The sequence below is a fragment of the Prionailurus viverrinus genome, chromosome A1 (assembly GCF_022837055.1).
Source record: "Prionailurus viverrinus isolate Anna chromosome A1, UM_Priviv_1.0, whole genome shotgun sequence".
Taxonomy (NCBI): domain Eukaryota; kingdom Metazoa; phylum Chordata; class Mammalia; order Carnivora; family Felidae; genus Prionailurus; species Prionailurus viverrinus.
The window spans coordinates 228,352,272-228,371,129 of NC_062561.1; the positions used below are offsets into that span (position 1 = coordinate 228,352,272).

Below are 18,858 nucleotides of genomic sequence, written 5' to 3' on the forward strand. Positions count from 1 at the left end.
ATGAGGCCACCTGTCTCGCAAGTGGCAGTGTCCATCCAGATTCTAACTCAGGTTGTTTGGCTCCAAAGCTGTTGGACCAGCACCTTGCTTTTCTGGCTCCCCCACTAGACCCTCTGAGTCAGTTTGCAGAGGACACGTGAATGTTTTATTCATCACTGTATGTCATGGGCAAGCCAAGATAGGTATTGACACATGGAAGGAAATCAATAAATATCTGCTAGCTAAATGAATTAATAAAGGAAAGAACAACTTGGGTGGACAAACGCCCAAGTGGATCAGTCCCTGAAAACTTGTCCGATGGGTGGGAATGACCAAGGAGAAAGGAAAGGCCAGACTAACTGTCCTGGCCTGGAGACAGTTACTCAATGGTAACTCACTTCAATCAGAAAGTTACGGTAGGTGAACGATTGTGGCCTGCAACCACCCAAGCCTGAAGGCAGAGTCTTTCTAGAGTGTCCCATTGCACTCATCTCCTTAGCCAACTAGTCACCAAGTTCTTTTCATCCCTGAAACCCACACCAGCCTCTTCAATCATTATACCACTGCATTAATTCAGATACTTATCTGCTCACATTTATCTATTCTTCCTATCTCCCACCACATACTACATTAGGATCTTGATGCGGCTCAGTGAAAAGCACCACTTTTTCCCACCCAGGTTCAAAACAAATTGAGGAAATAATTTTAAAAAGGAGTGGCAGGGGCACCTGGGTGCCCCAGTTGGTTGACAGTCCAACTCTTGATTTTGACTCAGGTCATGAACCCAAGGTCCTGGGATCAAGCCCCTTGTCAGACTCCATGCTCAGCTTAAGGTTCTCTCTCTTTCCCTCTCTCCTGCTTTCTCTCTCTCGCTCTCTCTAAAATTCAAAAAAAAAGATTTTTTTAAGGAGTGGCAGATAGAAAAATGACACCTTTGTTTCTGAAAACTCTAGTTCAGAAGTTGTGGTTTTAGGTCTACAGCTAAGTGGCTAGCAATGAACCCAAGGGCTGGCAGGCATGAGACCAAAGCTAGTCAGTCTACTCATGGAATTCTATTCAAAGAAGAGCTTCTGCCAGAGAAGGTGCTCCCCAAGGGCATTTCCCTCTCAAGAGGAAAACAGAAAGGAGCTCAGATGTTGACTGCATTTCTCCCAAATTTACCAACAGGTAAATTCTCCAGGCCTGGAGTTATATTCATGACACTCTGTCCACATGGAAGTAAACACAAGGAGCGGAGAAGAGTCATCCACAGGCTTCTCCAGTGATCTCTGTAAATCTGTCCAAAGCGGACGTCACTGAACCTTTGCCACTGGCTCCCTCCTGCCGTCTGCCTTCATCATCTTTCACAGCGACGCAAACCTGCCTACCTTTCCAGGTGTGATGTTCCACTTGGATCACTCTCTTCTCCCCTGTAGCTCACCCAACGGTTCCTGCCTCTTTGCCTGACCTTCCGTGGTTCCGCTTACCTCCTCCTCCTCAGCCATACCAGGCAAGCCCTTATTCAACTTTTTAGACTCAATTCGAGGTCATCTCAGATAAGAAGTCCCTATGAACATCCCCAGCTAAGGGTCATCACAGCCAGGCTTGTGCCCTCCACCACGTGCTTTAGTGGCCCCCTACATGGCTCCTCTTGTACTGTGTTATATCCCACTCACTAGACTGGAGACCCTAGGGTGAAGATCAGCTTCTCACATTTTTGAATCTCCCAACGCCTAGCACAGATTCTGGTACGGGGATATCTACAAGTATTTATGAATTCGAGAGATGAGGGCAGCTGAATTCAAAGTAGGACATAAAACTTCCATAGAAATAAAACACCGCTGGCGGGGAGGCACCTGTGTGGCTCAGGAGGTCAAGCGTTTGACTCTTAACTTCAGCTCAAGTCATGATCTTACAGTTCGTGTGTGCGAGCCCCACGTCAGGCTCTGTACTGATGGTGCGGAGCCTGTGTGGGATTCTCTCTGTCCCTCTTTCTCTCTACCCCTCCCCTGCTCACTCACTCTTTCGCTCTCTCACACAAAAATAAATAAATAAACTTAGAAAAAAAAAAATTCCATAGTGGTTCAGAGGGAAGAAAGAGGAACGCCAGTCAGGAATGCCTGACGTGTTTCCTCAAAGCAAGGGGTTAAGCATCATAAACAAAGATGTATCTGGGGTACTTTGGTGGCCCAGTCAGTTAAGTGTCGGATTTAGGCTCATGGTTCGTGGGTTCGAGGCCTGCGTCAGGCTCTGGGCTGACAGCTCAGAGCCTGGGGCCTGCTTCGGATTCTGTGTCTCCCCCCCCCCCCCACCTCTGCCCCTCCCCAGCTCATGCTCTCTCTTAAAAATAATAAACGTTAAAAAAATTTTTTTTCAGAAACAAAGATGTATCTGAGGGAAATCAAAGAAAATGTCATTGATAGGTAAGCACAGGAGAAGAAAGGTCCAAGACAAAAAGGACCAGTGTGACAAAAGACACAAATCTCGGAAAATAAAAGACACGCTTGGGGCACTCTGAGGTTTCCGGTTCGGCTGGGGTACAAAGTGCATACAGAAGAGCAGCCTGAGAGAAAGCTGGGAAGGCAATCTGCCTACAGCATACATAGGGCCTTGAGTACCAAATAAAATAAATTTTGACTTAATTTACAGACAATGGGAGTCAAAGAACATTTTCCAGAAGCGGAGCTGCTTAATTATGCCAAGGAAATTATATAAAATCTGAATCCTTGTAGTAGCAATAATAACAAACTAATAATTTGCTTTTCAATTACTTCCAAATTTCTCAGGATCATAGTGACGCTGCGCTTATAATAGTTTGATAATCTCCATGGAACATTATTTGAGCATAATAAAATGACTAATAAACTATTTAGGATGATCCTGAGACTCCATATTAATTTGTAGTCATTTTTCATTTTGCTTACGACTATTTCAACCCACTGCTGCATGTTTCATCTGTTTAATGAACGTGTACTTGCCACCGGTCTATCATGTAATAAGCCTTGCCAATTTCCCAATTCTCTTAATAGCCAGTTAACACGAAATGCTGATTTCAGGCAAAAACAACTATGACCATCTGTTTCTACTTCCTTTTTCTTCTTCACTGTTCTACTACCAACTGTGGTGAGCTGCAGCGATCACTCTTCAAAGAACAGTGGACAATCGGCAAAATCAGACCACGCAGGAATTATTGAGACGTCGGATTTCAGTGCCAGAGCTGAACAAATGGATCAGACAGATGAAGGGTCTCTAGATCCATCTGCAGTCAATTCCGAGTTATAGCAGCAGAACGACTCTGAACAAATTCCAATATGGCTCTTCAAAATCAGCCCCAACAGCAGCAGACAGGTATTACGAGCTCGTTTTTGCTCTTTTGCCAAGTAGCTACGCGCTATTGGTCAAGTCCCTTTAGGGTAGGAGGCTTGCTTTCCTAATCTATACAGTGACAGGATGAGACTATGTCCCCAAGCAGAAAACCAGTCCATGTCTCTTACCTCTCAGCTGAAGACTCCCTTTAAGGACAGCCAGGATTCCCAGGAAGAAGATAATTTTCCCAGCAGTGCCAGCCTGCCCTTGACCACCAAGAGTAGCACCTTATTCTAACTTCTCTGTTGTCTTATGTTTCCCCGGTAAACAGTTTCTGTGCAGATTTTAGGTGCAGTTTATTGGGAATTAGGCTTGGGATCACACTTACAAGAGGCAAGGGAGAAGGCAGACTGGACAGGGACAGAAGGACTCCGCAACACAAGACCCAGCCAATTCCATGGGGAACGTCGACCCAAGAGGGCCCTTCTGAATTGTCCCAAATGGTATTCCGCCTCAACCAGTCATGTGATGGGGGCCGCTCCTGGCCTTGGGTGACAATAATTTCTGGAGAGGCACTGGGCTGTGAGTTATCAGTACCAAGACCCTGGGCAGCTGAGGGTCTGAGAGGGTCGGTCCTGCAGAGGCCACAGGGTAGAGAGGTGGAGCGGACATGACATTCACCTTGAATCTTAAGTAAGAAGAAAAGGGTGTGAAGCATGGTGACGAACAAAGACATAGATTAAAAAGAAACTAAGAGAATCCATGTTAGTGTCCTAAAGCCTTGCTCTCTGCATGACCTTGGCAAAGTTGTGTCATTTCTTTGTGCCTCAATCTCTTTGTAAGGTGATCTATGGTCACTTTCACTACTAAAATTTCCATGACTGTATTTCATTCTTGGTCAACATCCAAAGGTTTTCTGTTAACTACCTTAAGACTTACAAATATGGCTAAGGAAAGAAGAACCCACCCATATCAAAAATCTCCAGTAGCATCTGAAATTCATCTTCAATGACGGTGAAGAGATAATCAGTAGTAGCAGCAAATTCAAATCTGCACACCACGGTGGACACACAGCAATCCCAAGATGAAATCAGATTTGCAGGCAACAGCCTGGGGATTTCGACATTAGACTGACTACAATTACTCAGTTAGCTGTATCTTTATTACCCATGCTCCCCCTTGTGAGGCAATTTTCCTTACTGGAGGTAAAGCAACCCCAAGCAAAGCATTTAAAACTGATCCTTTTCCTGTTTTTATTAGCCCGTATCAAAGAAATGACTATTTGAAGCACAACCAAGAGGAGGGAATTGGCTTTTTATTGCTTAGTTCACGTTCTTACGGCTTTAGGAGGAGAGAAAGACTCCCCAAGGAGACACTGTGTCTCAAAACAAGCTCATAGGATAATCAACAGGAGAGGTCTTTCAAGAGAGCTGGAAAATAGAGAAAATTATTAAAATATAATTAAATAAGCAGAGGGGATACAAAATGAAATGTCAAGAGTAAGATGTTCAGGACAGAAATGTCAGGTCTTGAAATTTACTTTCATACGAGTATATGCAATGCACACTGTCCAAATGGGGTGACGTAAATCCTTCCAACCAATGGAGTAGCCATTGATCTTGAAAAATTTTTTTTAAAAAGACAAAAATGAGCATGTCAGTGTTGCCTATGATTCCGAATGTACATTCTGCCACTTCAAAGCAAATGTCAACCAGGCTGAGTGTCATGCAATATAAAATTCCCACCAATGAGATATTACATCCATTCATGTGAGCAGAACACACATTCGGGTAAACAAACGCAACCATACAGCTTCAAGTGGATTTCAGGTCATAGAACTATTTCAAGTCCTTGTTCATACAGTGCGGTACCTCTACCCTAAGTTCCATCTCAAAAAGCTCCTGTGTTGGGCTATTTGTTTTTTCTTTCGCCCAATTCCTACGGTATCCTTTTGTTTGAAGCTATTCCTCTACCATACCATATTATTAGAGAAACAAATGCCACTTTAACTTTAGTTGTATTTCTTAAATTCCTTATAGGATATGTATTTCTCTCCACCCACAGGGGAAAAAAAATAGGTGTGAAGAATAATAGATTTCACTTAATTTATAGAAAAGGGTTATTTAAATATGGTTTCAAGTACACGAACACATCCATATACCACACACACAGCTCAATAATGGGTTTTTTTTCCTCAATCACTTCTGATTTTAGTAATGTGGGAAGCCAGAGGCATAAGATCTAGAAACCATTCCAATCATGCCAGACACGCATAATAACTTTTATATTTTGCATAAGAATAAAGATAAAAATGGAGACCCAAGGCGCTTAGCATGAAGCAGAGCAATATACAAATTTAAAAGGATTTAGAACCCTATGAACGTTTAATCCAGAGAACACAGGGCCAAAGGAATCGTTTATTAATTTAAAGATCACATTTTATAAATGTGTTCTAGGTTAATGATTTGCTTAAATTGTCGCATAAAACCAACTTCCAAGTCCGTTTAGGCAAATGTGACCCAACAATATACTTTTCAATAAAATATACACAGCAGTGTCCCACTCAATACTAATCACGAAAACAGTTGAAATACTGTAAGGCAGTGAAGTCAAAGTCTTCAACAATTGCCTTCAGCAATCCTAAAAAACAGACATTTCATTGTTCCTTAAATACACAAGTTACACTATTTCATCCATAAGAAGATGGCACTGCCTGATAAAAAATGAGGGTCCAAGTTAGAATATCCTTGGAAGAAGACACGTGTCCAGAAAAATATGTTTTTAGAGTTAAAATGTCTGAGTCCCAGAAACACTCAGTCCCAGAAACTACTACAGCGTTTTCATGAGACTTTCTTAGATCCAACAAAGACCATGGCCACAGATTCATGTTCATTTCATCATTTAACAACAAAAACGTGTATTTCAGGCCTACTCTATGAGCAGGGTTGCAGTCACATCTGGGGGAACACATGTAGGATGAATAATGAATGAATACAAAGGACCGAGAAATAGAAAAACAAATGAGACTAAGCTAGAAGACAGTGCCTGGAGAGTAAAGCAATTAAAGACTAAATGAACAACGCGAATTTCTATCACAATGATAGAACCTCAGTGACTTCATACCAACTAATCCTAAAAGACCTGCCCCAGGCCCTCACCACTTCCAAAGGCCTCTGGGAAAGGTGGTCATTCAACAGCAAAGGACAGAGAAGATGGAAGAGAACCAGGATTCCTGTCACGCCCAGAGTCCCCAGTTTTAGAGGTGATTCTCTGATCTCCCGGGCAGTGGCATAACTTTCTCTAAAGCATCCGGAGCAGACGTTGTCAGGGAGGGAAACACCCCTCCAAGCCCCACCTGAGTTTTGCCAACTAGCAAGGGCACTCCAAACAATAATGTCATCTTGCTGTGAACATGTTTTGTTTTTTATGTTTATTATTTTTGAGAGGGAGAGCGCGCACATGCATGAGAGCGAGAGCTGGGGAGGGGCAGGGAGAAGGGGACAGAGGATCCAAAGCGGGCTCCGCAGGGACAGCAGAGAGCCCCATGCAGGGCCTGAACTCACAAACCATGAGATCATGACCTGAGCCGAAACTGGATGCTTAACTGGCTGAACTACCAAGCCCCCCTCCCTTGTCACCGATATTTCCAACAATTTACTCTGCATTCTCATTCTGATCATCTTATCACCATGAGGCTGCTCCCGCACACCCATGGCTGGGTATGACCACTCGGAAGGCAGACTTCTCTGCGTCTAGCAGAGCTGAAAAGCGATTAAAGGATGGATGCTTGCAGATCCTCATTTCTATCCTGGGGTGAGAGCAACTTAAAATACCGTCAAAGGCACCCGGGGGCTCGGCTGGTTACGCATCTGACTTTGGCTCAGGTCATGATCTCAAGGTTCCTGAGTTTGAGACCGGCATGGGGTGATCTCAGGCCCCGCTTCAGGCGAGCTCTGCTTCTCTCTCTCTCCCTCTCTCAACCCCTCACTCACTTGCACCCTCTCTCTCTAAAAATAAATAAATAAACAGATAGATAAATAAATAAAATACTGCCAAGAATTCCTGGTGATAACCCTCTAGCATGATTATATTCTTGTTTTCCTGTAGCACTTAAGGGGGAGTGATGGTATCATGGAAAGTGTAGTATATTTAGAATCAAAATGACCTCACCTAATCTTCAGCGTAAAATCAAGGCAAGTCACTTACTCTGTCGAGGCCTCAGTTTCCTCACCTATAAACTGGGGATAATGACGGACGCCCCTTCCACGGTCTCTGTGACGATGAGTAAGATTAATGTCTGAAACGCTTTATAGTTTCCAAAGCAATTTCAGAGACATACTTATGGAGAAGTCTCCCAGGAGCTGGCAAAGGAGAAGGCCAAATTCCCCAGTACATCTTGGAATAATTCTCCCTATTAACAGCTGTTTCAAATCCACGGTTCTGCAACCAGAGGGAAATAGAAGGTAGAACCCATCGACTATTGAGGGAGGAAAGAAAACGTGTGCACCTTTCTCAGTCCTCTGCTAGCTTTTGTTTGGGAGCAGGTCCCCAGGCTACCCAGAGCAAAGGCCAGCGACAAGTACATAATGCTGTGGAGAATCCAGAGGATGGCATTTCAGGCAGACGGTACAGAATATGCTAATTATTTCACGTGCTGATGCCATTATAGATGCTCGTTAGCCCGCCAGTTTGTCGGCAGATTGTCGCCTAATGAGCAGGTAATCTATCCCTGGGAGACCCAGGTCAAATGAGTTGAGAGTTTCCTTCAAAACACATCCTTCGGGGCGCCTGAGTGGCTCCGTCCGTCAAGCGTCTGACTTTGGCTCAGGTCATGATTTCACAGTTCGTGGGTTCGAGCCCCGTGTCGGGCTCTGTGCTGACAGCTCAGAGCCTGGAGCCTGCTTCAGGCTGACTCTTGATTTTGGCTCAGGTCAGTGGCCCCAGGATTGTGGGATCGAGCACCCGCCTCAGGCTCTGTGTTGGGCATGGAACCTGCTTAATATTCTCTCTCTCCCTCACACTCTGTCTCTCTCTCTGCCCCTCCCCTGCTTGTGCCCTCTCTCAAAAAAATTAAAGAAAATTAGAAGAAAAAAAAAGTTTGCCATTTTGGATCTCCTAATCCATAAAACTGTCACCATTTTTTTTTGTTTGTTTGTTTAAGGGCTACTTCTCAGCCACTGCAATTCTTTGAGATACACAAACAAAACAAAGATTGGGAAAAGTTTTGGCTGCACACCTACCATGACAGGCAGGAGGGGGTCATGGGCACAGCACAAAGGGCCACAGACTCCAGCACCACCAGGGACTGCCGTTGTCACGGGCCGCTCACCAGCTGTGCGCCCTGGGCAGGGACGAGCCTCTCGGCTTCCCTGTTGGCACCTGTAAAATGGAGTCATCAGTGCCCCCTGAGCGGCTGCCATGAACTACAAGAAAAGCGTGTGTAGAGTGCACAGAGGGGGAAGGCGGCACCTAGTAAGTGCTCAATAAATGTGAATTACTGTTACTAAACTGACAGCAAATAGAATAAACTTGGAAATACTAGTATTTATTAATAATCATTTTGATCTGTGAGCTCAGATTTTATTATTTTTGAGAGAGAGAGAGGGAGAGAGAGAGTGTGTGTGAGCGGGGAAGGGGCAAAGGGGACAGAATCCAAAGCAGGCTCCAGGCTCCAGGCTCTGAGCTGTCAGCCCACAGCCCAACAAGGGGCTTGAACCCACGAACCACGAGATCATGACCTGAGCCAAAGCCGGGCACTCAAACCACTAAGCCACCCAGGGGCCGCGCGGGCTGAGATGTTTTTAAGAAGGCAAGAGTTGAGCGCAACATTGATCCTGTTCTTTACATTAAGAGACAACCATTGCCCTCATTCCCATTCTCTCTGAATTTGTTCTTTTCCCCCCTCCTTGAACTTGCGTTCCTTCTTCCAGGGCACGAGAGGTCTCCTACCTGCTGCTCCTTCTGGGCTCTGACCCACGTCTGACAGTTAGAACCCGTCACGCCTGGCCTTTGACTTGGACTTAACCCAGATGCTACCATGATCTGACCCGAGTACTTCACCGGGCCAGCGGGTTGTACTACATGTCTAAGTAGCCTTTTCCTGACTTCTCCACCTTGCCAAGAAGTGGGTTACTTGCAGCCAGAAGGTCAATCCACAAGTACACGAATAATTCCTGAAATTTTTCTCTAGAAATTTTGATGCACTTTCCACGGCTGCATCTGCTTGAAAAATGCTGCAAAGGAATTTACCACAGAAAGGGTAGCAAACAAAAAATGTTTTAATAACATTTCTACACATTGCTCAAGGCTTCTAACGTTACAATTATGAGTTCATGCAGTGTTAACAACTGTTTTTCATTTTGTTACTGGTTTCAAATTTAAATAGGAATTGATAGAATGAGCACATCTAATGCAGGGCCTAATAGAGATTTATGGCTCCAGAAACAGTCTACACTTCTTCAACCATGGAATGGGGAAAATGTTGACCATGTGTTTATACTTCATTACCGAGGAAAATTCAGAGATGGTTGGTTAATGATTATTCATGTCAGACGTTTTAAAGTTGTCCATCTTTGGGGTATTAACTAGCACATTTTTTTAAATGTTTGTTTATTTTTGAAGGAGGGAGAGACAGACAGAGCAGGAACCGGGAAGGGGCAGAGAGAGAGGGAGACACAGAATCCAAATCAGGCTCCAGGCTCTGAGCTGTCAGGACGGAGCCCAACATGGGGCTCAAACCCACGAATTGCGAGATCATGACCTGAGCCAAAGTCGGACACCCAACTGACTGAGCCACCCAGGCACCCCATCGGCTAGCATATTTTAAGGGCATCTGCCCAAAGGCTGCCATTCTCCTTTGTGGCAATGTGCATGTTTGAGAGGGACCCTGACTAGGGACCCTAGTGAGATGGTCCTGCCCTTTTCTGAAACATTTCAAGGTCCTCACTTACAGAAGTGCAGGAATCACTTTCCATGAAATAAACCACATGAGGATTTGAGGGAACAACTAGGGAAAGTCTCTTAACAGACATTTAGCTTCTCCCAAGGGTCTAAGCTACAGTCAATCCAACTCACCTGTTTGTTGCTGTTGTTTCAGAAACATCCTTTAGATACTTCGGGAAGCGCGGGTACTATCCAGAGCTGTCCTCGTTTAGAGAGTAACTCTATCCCTATTCACACTTTCCCCTGACCACTTACCTCCACACTTAGCACACGTGGAGAAGCAGGGTCCTCCTGTGAATCGGGACTTCTCATCTTGCTCTAAAAGCATCTGCATCCCTGCCTAGCTTCTCAGAGACTGAACGTTTTTAGAGCAAGTCTATTCTCCCTGCAGATTTAATGCCGTGAGTAGGTGGAAGAAGGGTTCGAAATTTCTGTAACTAGAACCAAAAAAACGAAAACAAAAAAGAGCTACATTCTGGCAAAGGTCAGCCGATCTGGCCTCCATTACTACACAGAAGATCTGTTGCTACGTCTCACTCACGGTACACATCGTGCGGAACAAAATATCAGAGCTTCTTAGGAAGATGCTGTCTTTGTGTGATCCCAGGCAATTTGCAGCTTCTGATCGAATTTCACTAACCAGTAATGCCAATTAAAAGTCTTATGTACAAGGTAAACCATGTATTCAAGACACTCAACATGAGCACAGTTAAAGGTCTTGCTTCAAGTTCAGCAGATCACCCTGTTTCAGGGTTAATAATAAAAGTGAAAAGTAACACCATAGGTAGAGTCAGTGTCCGTTACTACACTGAAAATACGGACAAGTCACTTATCAAACCCAATTTTTGGGGCTGGAGCTTATGTTCACAGAAGGCAGGAAAGTCAATAAAATCAGTAGATTTTTCGAATTAACACCTCAATATATCTAGGTAGAGATAAACACAAACATGTAACAGGTGGAGACGAAGAGAGAAAGAGAATGACCCAGGGAAAGTGGGGAAATATTTTTTAACACCTAAAACGATAGAGCTGTATTCGGGAGAGGGGCAGTGAAGCAGTAAAATGAGTTAGAATCAAGCACTAACCCTTTATCAAACATAACTTCACATGACCGAATATTTGCAAGGGAACTGGGCACAGGGTCCTATAACATACCCCTTGGTCAATGCAGAAACCTCTAGCACATCATCCTTTACTGTAATCACCTCCTTCCCATGTCTGATGACTCACTCACTCACTGGGAAGCCTATCTCAGAGGTGGTCAGCTCCAATCATGGGGTCTTACTCAGACGCGGCCAAATCTACCCTCTAGTAACTCAAATACAATTGGTCGTTGCTAGGCATCTTGCGATTTAATTTTTTCAGCACGACAGTTCTTCAAATGCTATTTTTTAATGAATTTTCTTTTTTTTAACATTTATTTATTTTTGAGACAGAGAGAGAGAGAGAGAGAGACAGAGAGACAGAGCATGAGTGGGGGAGGGGCAGAGAAAGAGGGAGACAGAATTCAAAGCAGGCTCCAGCCACCCCACCCCCACCCCACCCCACCCCACCCCCTATCAGCACACAGCCTGATGCAGGCCTCGAACTCACCGACCTCAAGATCTTGACCTGAGCTCAAGTCGGAAGCCTAACCCATGGAGCCACCCAGGCGCCCCTTTAATGAGTTAAGTTTCTAAACTTCATTTATTCCCTTCTTCATTATTCAGAGAATTGACTCACTCTTGATTTTATTCAAGATTATGTCATATATTTTAATACATCCTTAACACCATCTTAAAATCTGTATCTAGACGGCCCCACCAGTTACACAGCCGAGTAATCTGCACAGCTTCCAGAGGGACACCAGTAGATAAAGGCTGAAGGCAAAAGTTATTAGTTACTCAAAACCAATCCAGAATTCGTTTTCTCTCAAAGCGCAGAGGGAGTCAAGACAAAGCTTTTGTGAGTTGACTCTCAGGGGAAAACAAACGCTCCCTCTCTTTTCCTTCTCATTTTAAACATAAAAGATTCCCCAAATCTCTGAAAATCTCTTCTCACCCTCAGATCCAAGATGGTCCCATGAGCTACACTAATGCTTTGATTTAAACCGAACAGTAGAATCAGTACAGTTTCTCTTGATTGTCGTCATCAGAATGAAATTATTTACTGGAGGCAAAAGATGAAGACCTATCTGTAAGAACTTTGGAGATCTTTGGGGTTATCTTCACATATCCAGTGAAGTCAGGCAATATCCCCTGGTCCTAGGCTTCCCCGACCCAAAAGCAGTCACAACACAGCTAACGTAATCTAATTAGATAAAAAGATATTTGCAAAGATTCTAGGCCAAAAAAAAAAAAAAAAAAAAAAATGCCCAGTGACCAAAACTGACTTGGTTCCACTGTAGCTATTATGGAGAGCTAATGATGTTACACTTGAGTAAGATGATGACTTACGCTCCCCAGAATAGAACATATTCACCTTGGTATAACACAGTGGTTCCAAGTTATAGTCAATGTGCTACCTGGATGGATCCTCAAGGATCAGTCTTTCACTTCCTTTAAGTCCTGGTCCAAATGTCAACTTTTCAAAAAGGCCAACAGTGACTGACTAAAATTGCAACAGTCTCGTCCTCCCAGTCTCCAAATAATCTGATGACTGTTTTTATTCAGAGGCATTAGCCCCTTAGGATGTATCACACGGGTGACTGAATTACTGGGTGGGTATGCACACGTTAATTGTTCCACTTCCCCTCCCTCCCAACGCGCATGCGCGCACGCACACGCGCACAAACACATACACGCACACGCACACTCACGAAGAAAAGATTGACAAGTACAGGATCTTACTCCGTTTACTGATGTATCCCAACTATCCAGAAGAGTTCCTGGCACATAGTAAGAAATAAGAAGTCAACATACATTAGTTGAACGAACGAATAAGTGACTCTGGGCTTAGACAGACTTGGCCGGGAGTCCCAGTGCCACCTACACCAGCTGTAGGACCTGGGAGAAAGGTCATGTTCTCCACAGTTGTGTTTCCCCATTGCTAAAATGAGGACCTTAGGAGTGCCTGCCTTTAGGACTGTCATGAGGGTTACGTGAGTCAGTGTACGTCAATGGCTTAGAAGAATGCTTGGACACAGGAAACTTTCAATAAACATTAGCTGCCATTATTATCATTATTCCAAGATCTGTTTCCCGAGGTGGTGATGGATTAGTGATGATTTATGTGTTCAGGCAGCTGACTATCCTGATATCCGACAGCACAGGTCTGAGATGGTGAAAGGGCACCCAAGGCACTTGATAAGAGCAGCAGAGAAACCAAGAGTCAAACCCCATCACGGTGTCCTCATCAGCTCCAATTCAACAACACCCAGGATTTTGCAAAGGAGCTGTTAACTGCGTATTAAAGCTGAAACTACTGAGTGAGTGAGGGTGAGGCTCAGACACCTTAAAAGGAAGGGAAAGCAGCCGGTCCCTTCCTACTAGAACAGGGAGATTTGTTTCTTTGACTTAACTGGAGTCAAAGCTAATGGTCACAAGCTTCACTCCAACTCATTCTCCAGATTTCTACACACAGGCTGAAATTGACAACTTATGAAAGAAGATAAAGGGGGAAAAAAAACAGCCTTCCCTGAAAGAATTTATCAGAACATCCTAATCATTTAGACATTCACGTATGTTTCTAGAAATCTAAAGATCAGGATTGGTATGGTAACTTTTTCCTGGAGCAAAATCCAAGTTGGCAGTGGAGGGGAGAAGGAGATGGGGTTACAAATTAAACCATTAACCTGAATAGTCACTGAGTATTTAGCAAAACAAAACACTTTGGAAACACCCATTATTTACACAGATTTTGAATTTAGGAAGAAAAGCAGGGAGTCCAGGACTGATTTATTAGGAGAGGTGAGGGGTGGGGGGAACAAGTGAAGAAGACAGAGGTGAAGGAAAAGAGGGTGACAAGGGAGGAGGGGCACTTATGGATTTCATGGCAATAACTAACAGTCTTAACTTCCCTATTATGATATTCCCTATATATTGTATTTACGATATTCCCTATTATAACACACCTTCCAAGGTTAATCTCCATTAAGTGGTCCATTAAGGCATTAGGAGAGCAAAATAAAATGAATGACCATGTACTCAAGAATTAGATCTTGACAAGTAATGCCAATAAGGAATTTCTCTCCTCACTCGAAAGAAAGAAAGAAAGAAAGAAAGAGAAGAGGAAAAGAAAAGAAAAGAAAAGAAAAGAAAAGAAGAGAAGAGAAAAGAAAAGAGAAAACCATGATTTCAGGAGAACTGAGCAAGGTCACAGAAGCTAAATTGAAGCGGGACTCAAATTTACAGACTCCCAAATTAATGCTCCGCCCTACACAAGAACTTCCCCAAGTTTTAACAAGTACGTGATAAATGATTCAATTCTAGGAGGAGCCCAAGATTCTGCATTGTTCACAAGCTCCAGGGTGATGCTTATGCCACACGCATCCTTGAATTACACAGAACTGGAAATGTCTGCCCTGGTGCACCTGCTACGGTAAGCCTCGGGAAGCATTTTTGTTGTTTTAATGTACAGAGTGCTTTTCAGTAGCAGGAGAAATAAGATTACATAAGAAATCCTGAAGTTTTAAACATTCCAATAATTGAACACTCACAGTAAAAGGAAGGTGGCTTGCATTTACATTGGTGGTGTCAACCGTAAAATATACTTAAAGTGCAGATTTTTCTTTAATTTTTTTTAACATTGATTTATTTTTGAGACAGAGAGAGACAGAGCATGAACAGAGGAGGGGCAGATAGAAAGGGAAACACAGAATCGGAAGCAGGCTCCAGGCTCTGAGCCATCAGCCCAGAGCCCAATGCGGGGCTCGAACTCACGGACCGTGAGATCATGACCTGAGTTGAAGTCGGACGCTTAACTGACTGAGCCACCCAAGCGCCCCTAAAGTGCAGATTTTTAAAGTATACTCGAACACCTATGTTTCAGAGTGGAGCGGTCTCTCACTGCATTCTATGGATATGCATCCACTAATAATTCCCCCCTTTCATTTCAAGTTAGGTATGGTTTGAAATAAATCTCTGAAATAAATCTTACTCCAAAGTATACCTAACTTGTACTTAACCTACTGAAACTGTCTTAAGTCTCAGTCTCCTTAATGGAGATACTGTGTTGAAGGGTTGAGTCCACTCTCTTTGAAATTTGACATCTTAGATTAAAAAACAAGGTGACACTGACACGTTGAATTCCAACAGGCTTATTTGCATGTATGTTACCACCCGTTGACACACTGTAACAAAGCTGACCAATACCAATTACAGTTGACCTTTGTACAACCCGGGTTTGAACTGTGTGGAGTCACTTACATGTAAATTTTTTTTTATAAACACGGTACGGAATTGCAAATCTATCTTCTCTTCCTTAAGACTTTCTTAATAACATTTTCTTTGCTCTAGCTCTAAGAATGCAGTATGTAACACATATAACATACAAAATATGTATGCATGAGTAGAAATCAACTGTCTGCTATCAGTAAAGCTTCTGGTCAACAGTAGGCTCTTGTGGTTAGGTTTGGGATGCGTCAAAAGTTATACTCAGATTTTAGACTCCAGGGGAAGTTGGTGCCCCTAAGCCACACATTGTTCAATGGTCTACTGTACCTATGTTATAACCCTATGTACGAGAGGTCTAATGTCACTGGGGGAAAGATGTTTTTTTTTAAGTTCACGTTACTTCTCTTTGTCTTATTTTTTCCTTACCGATCACAGAGGAATCTCCCAGCATTTGAACAGAGTCTATGAAAACGAAGCACAATGTGTCCCTCCAGCCAAAACTCAGTTACCGCCCGAAGCTTCCTATTGGTTCCCCTGAATCAGCTGAGCCCAAGAGGCTTTCCCTATAAAAAGTTCCACAGTGTATCTAAATCTGATCCCAGTAAAATTTCACTTCAGCCGAAGTGAAAATGCAGAGGTAGCATTTACGGATAACAGCTGGAGATCATTAGTTCTCTGTCTCTCCTTTTCTCTCCCAAGGGTTGAAAACTCCACTGTTCAGACAGGAAGTCGTCATACACCACACACTGCACCATACGAGAACGCTGGGATAGAAGAACAAGTTGCAGAGAATCAGGGGTGTTGGGAGTGGTTTCATTCAACAACACAGAGCCCTGATTCCACTTAACTCTTGGGGCGTCCTCCCCACCGCCCAACAGTGTTCAAGGATCACAATGTATGCACATCCAGAATTGACAAGCACACATTTTATGCCCTGAAAGCTTTTTAATAGTCAGAGTAAGAAGGCTTAATCTTTCATTATTCCACAAATTTTTAAAACATTAAGAAGTTCTGGGCAGTGGCCAAGATTCTCCAATAATCTTTGTTGGCATATTTTCGCATGGGCTATTTAAACAGACAACTGCTAAACTTTTTTTTGTTTTTAATTAAATTATCAAAAAAAAAAAAAAATCTCTCCCACAAAACTGCCCAGAATAAGGAGACTATATATATGCAATTCAAAACATTGTGATCTGGAAAAGAATGATTTAAACAAAAGGTTCTTGTGGGTATGGTTTTTTTAGGGCGGGTAAATTTGCTGTAATTGCACAAAGCTGCTGAAAAGGAACACAGACACACACGGGGATAGACATCCACGTTCTGTGACCACACCTCAAAGTTTTGAACAGGATGATAGAAGTTTCCCCAACACCACATGCTGAAGAGCCACTCTGCATTCCTACCAGTCTGCAGGCGCTGGACCGGGTTCATAACAGCCTGTCCTGGGGAGGGGGTGGGAGGGGGTGGGAGGGCGGTATAAAAGCGATCCTGTCTCTTCCACTCCCCTCCAGCCAAGTTCGCGAAAGACAAACCTTCCCAACTTTTGAACCGCGGGAAATGCCTATGCAGGATGCAAATCGGGGGCAAGCTGTTAATCAACTCGGTTACAATACTACGGTTTTATGCAAAGAGGAGGAGGAGCGAGGGAGAAGCCAACCCACACATCCATCATCCTTTTAGGGGTAGGTGGAGTTTAAAGTTTCCCCAACTTCCAACTTCCCACTTGACAGGCAATATTTCTGTGCAATTTCCAGCCCCACGTAACAGATGGTCCTTCGCCCGTCCTGAGCCCCGAGAGAGACCAGACAAAGCCCCCGGCCACTCCTCGCCTCGCGAGGCCCATAGGTGGTGTTTCACGAAACCGTCAGCTCAGGGGCCTTGAGCTGAGAATGGAAACTTAACTTCTTCTTCCAGAAGTTGTTCCTGCTTACAGGAGGGTCCCGGGGACTGGAGCACAAAGGCCTGGGAAAGTTTTCTCAGCGTTATTTTTCAAAACCGTCTTCCGCCATCTGCCAAACCATCGCCCTAAACCCCAGATGCTTAGGGAAGGAAAGTTGAGGCACATGTGCTCAGAAATACGGCAGAAATGCAACTCGAGCCCTCCCAAAGACAACCTGGGAAGTTGCTTAAAGAGCCCCCCACGGTGGGAACGCATCCTCGGGGCCCCCGAACGCTCAGCGCCAAAGGGAAAGGTGACGGCCCCGACAGGGTGCCGAGCAGGGGTGCGCCACGGTAGCGTGCGAGAACCTCCCTCCCCAGACGGGAGGGCGAGGGGGAGAGAGAGGAGGGGGGCGCGATCCGGGAGGCTGAGGACGGGCGGCCCACTCACCCTCACTGCCGTACTGTTTGCCATTGTTCGCGCCCATCCTGCCGCCGTCATGCCCGCCGTCTCCCCGGACACTCCATAGCTGGGGCGCACCGCCTGCGCGCTCCGCCAGAGGAAAGCCCGCCCGACGGGACCGTTAGCTGCGCATACCCCACGCTCCGGGGCCAGGCTCCGGCCGGGGGCGGCCCCTTGCACTCCGGTGGGAGGGGGCGCTGCGTCCCCGCCTGGCACCCCCGATGGCTCCGGGTGGGGCCGGGGGCAGCCGCCGCTCTTAGAATCCGCGTTCCGGGCCAGCGGGCGCAGCGCCGCGGAGAGCCCGCGCCCCGGGGCCGCCCAGAGGCTCGCCGCGCCGCCGCCGCCGGGTCCCCATCCGCCCGCCCCGATCCCTGTGCGGTGGGCGCTGAGCCGCGCGGGCGGCCGGGGCTCCCCGGCTCGGCCGCCTCCTCCCGGCGCCCCTGCGCGCCCGCGGCTTCCCCGGGGAGGGCGCGGCGGCCACTTGTTGCGGGTGCCCCGAGCGAGCGGAGACTCGCGGCCCGGCGCCGCTCGCCCGCGGGCCGGACTTTTGTTAGCGCCAGGCGCCTCCTCTCGCCGCCCAGCGTCAATCACAGCTGGAGCCCCGGGGAGGAAGGCCGGCCCGGAGATGCGCGGCCTTTTAAAGGGGCAGCGCGCCTTTTCGGGGCTCCGGCTCCCGGCCCCGGCCTCGCCGCAGGCCCGGGCGCCACCGGGGAAGCAGTTTGAACGGAGGAACGCGCTCCTGGCTCTGTTTTACTATTGTTCTTTTGCAGGCTTGGCCCCCGACTTGTAAGATGAGCTTCCGGGCGTCGTTTGGAATCCCTCGGGTTTGCCTGCCGATACGGCCTATTTTGGGTGCGGGGTCCTTTAAAATAAACAGGCACCGGAGTCTGGTTCTGTCTGACAAAGTCAGGTATCTCTGCGGGCATTCTCCTGTGGCTCCCACGTTTGGGGACTGAGGCGGGGAATGGAGGAGAGAGGGAGGGAAAACTTGAGGGGAAC

At 45.6% G+C, this 18,858-nt stretch overlaps 1 protein-coding gene across 1 annotated transcript in view; it reads right to left on the reverse strand.

Moving 5' to 3' along the window:
* FBXL7 (F-box and leucine rich repeat protein 7) overlaps positions 1 to 18,373 on the reverse strand; it is a 392,534-nt gene extending 374,161 nt beyond the window's left edge. Inside the window, exon 1 of the mRNA XM_047874222.1 lies at positions 17,848 to 18,373. Within this exon, the coding sequence (XP_047730178.1) occupies positions 17,848 to 17,884 (37 nt within the window). The 5' untranslated portion in view covers positions 17,885 to 18,373. The remainder of the gene's footprint in view (positions 1 to 17,847) is intronic.
* Between the last annotated feature and the right edge of the window lie 485 nt (positions 18,374 to 18,858).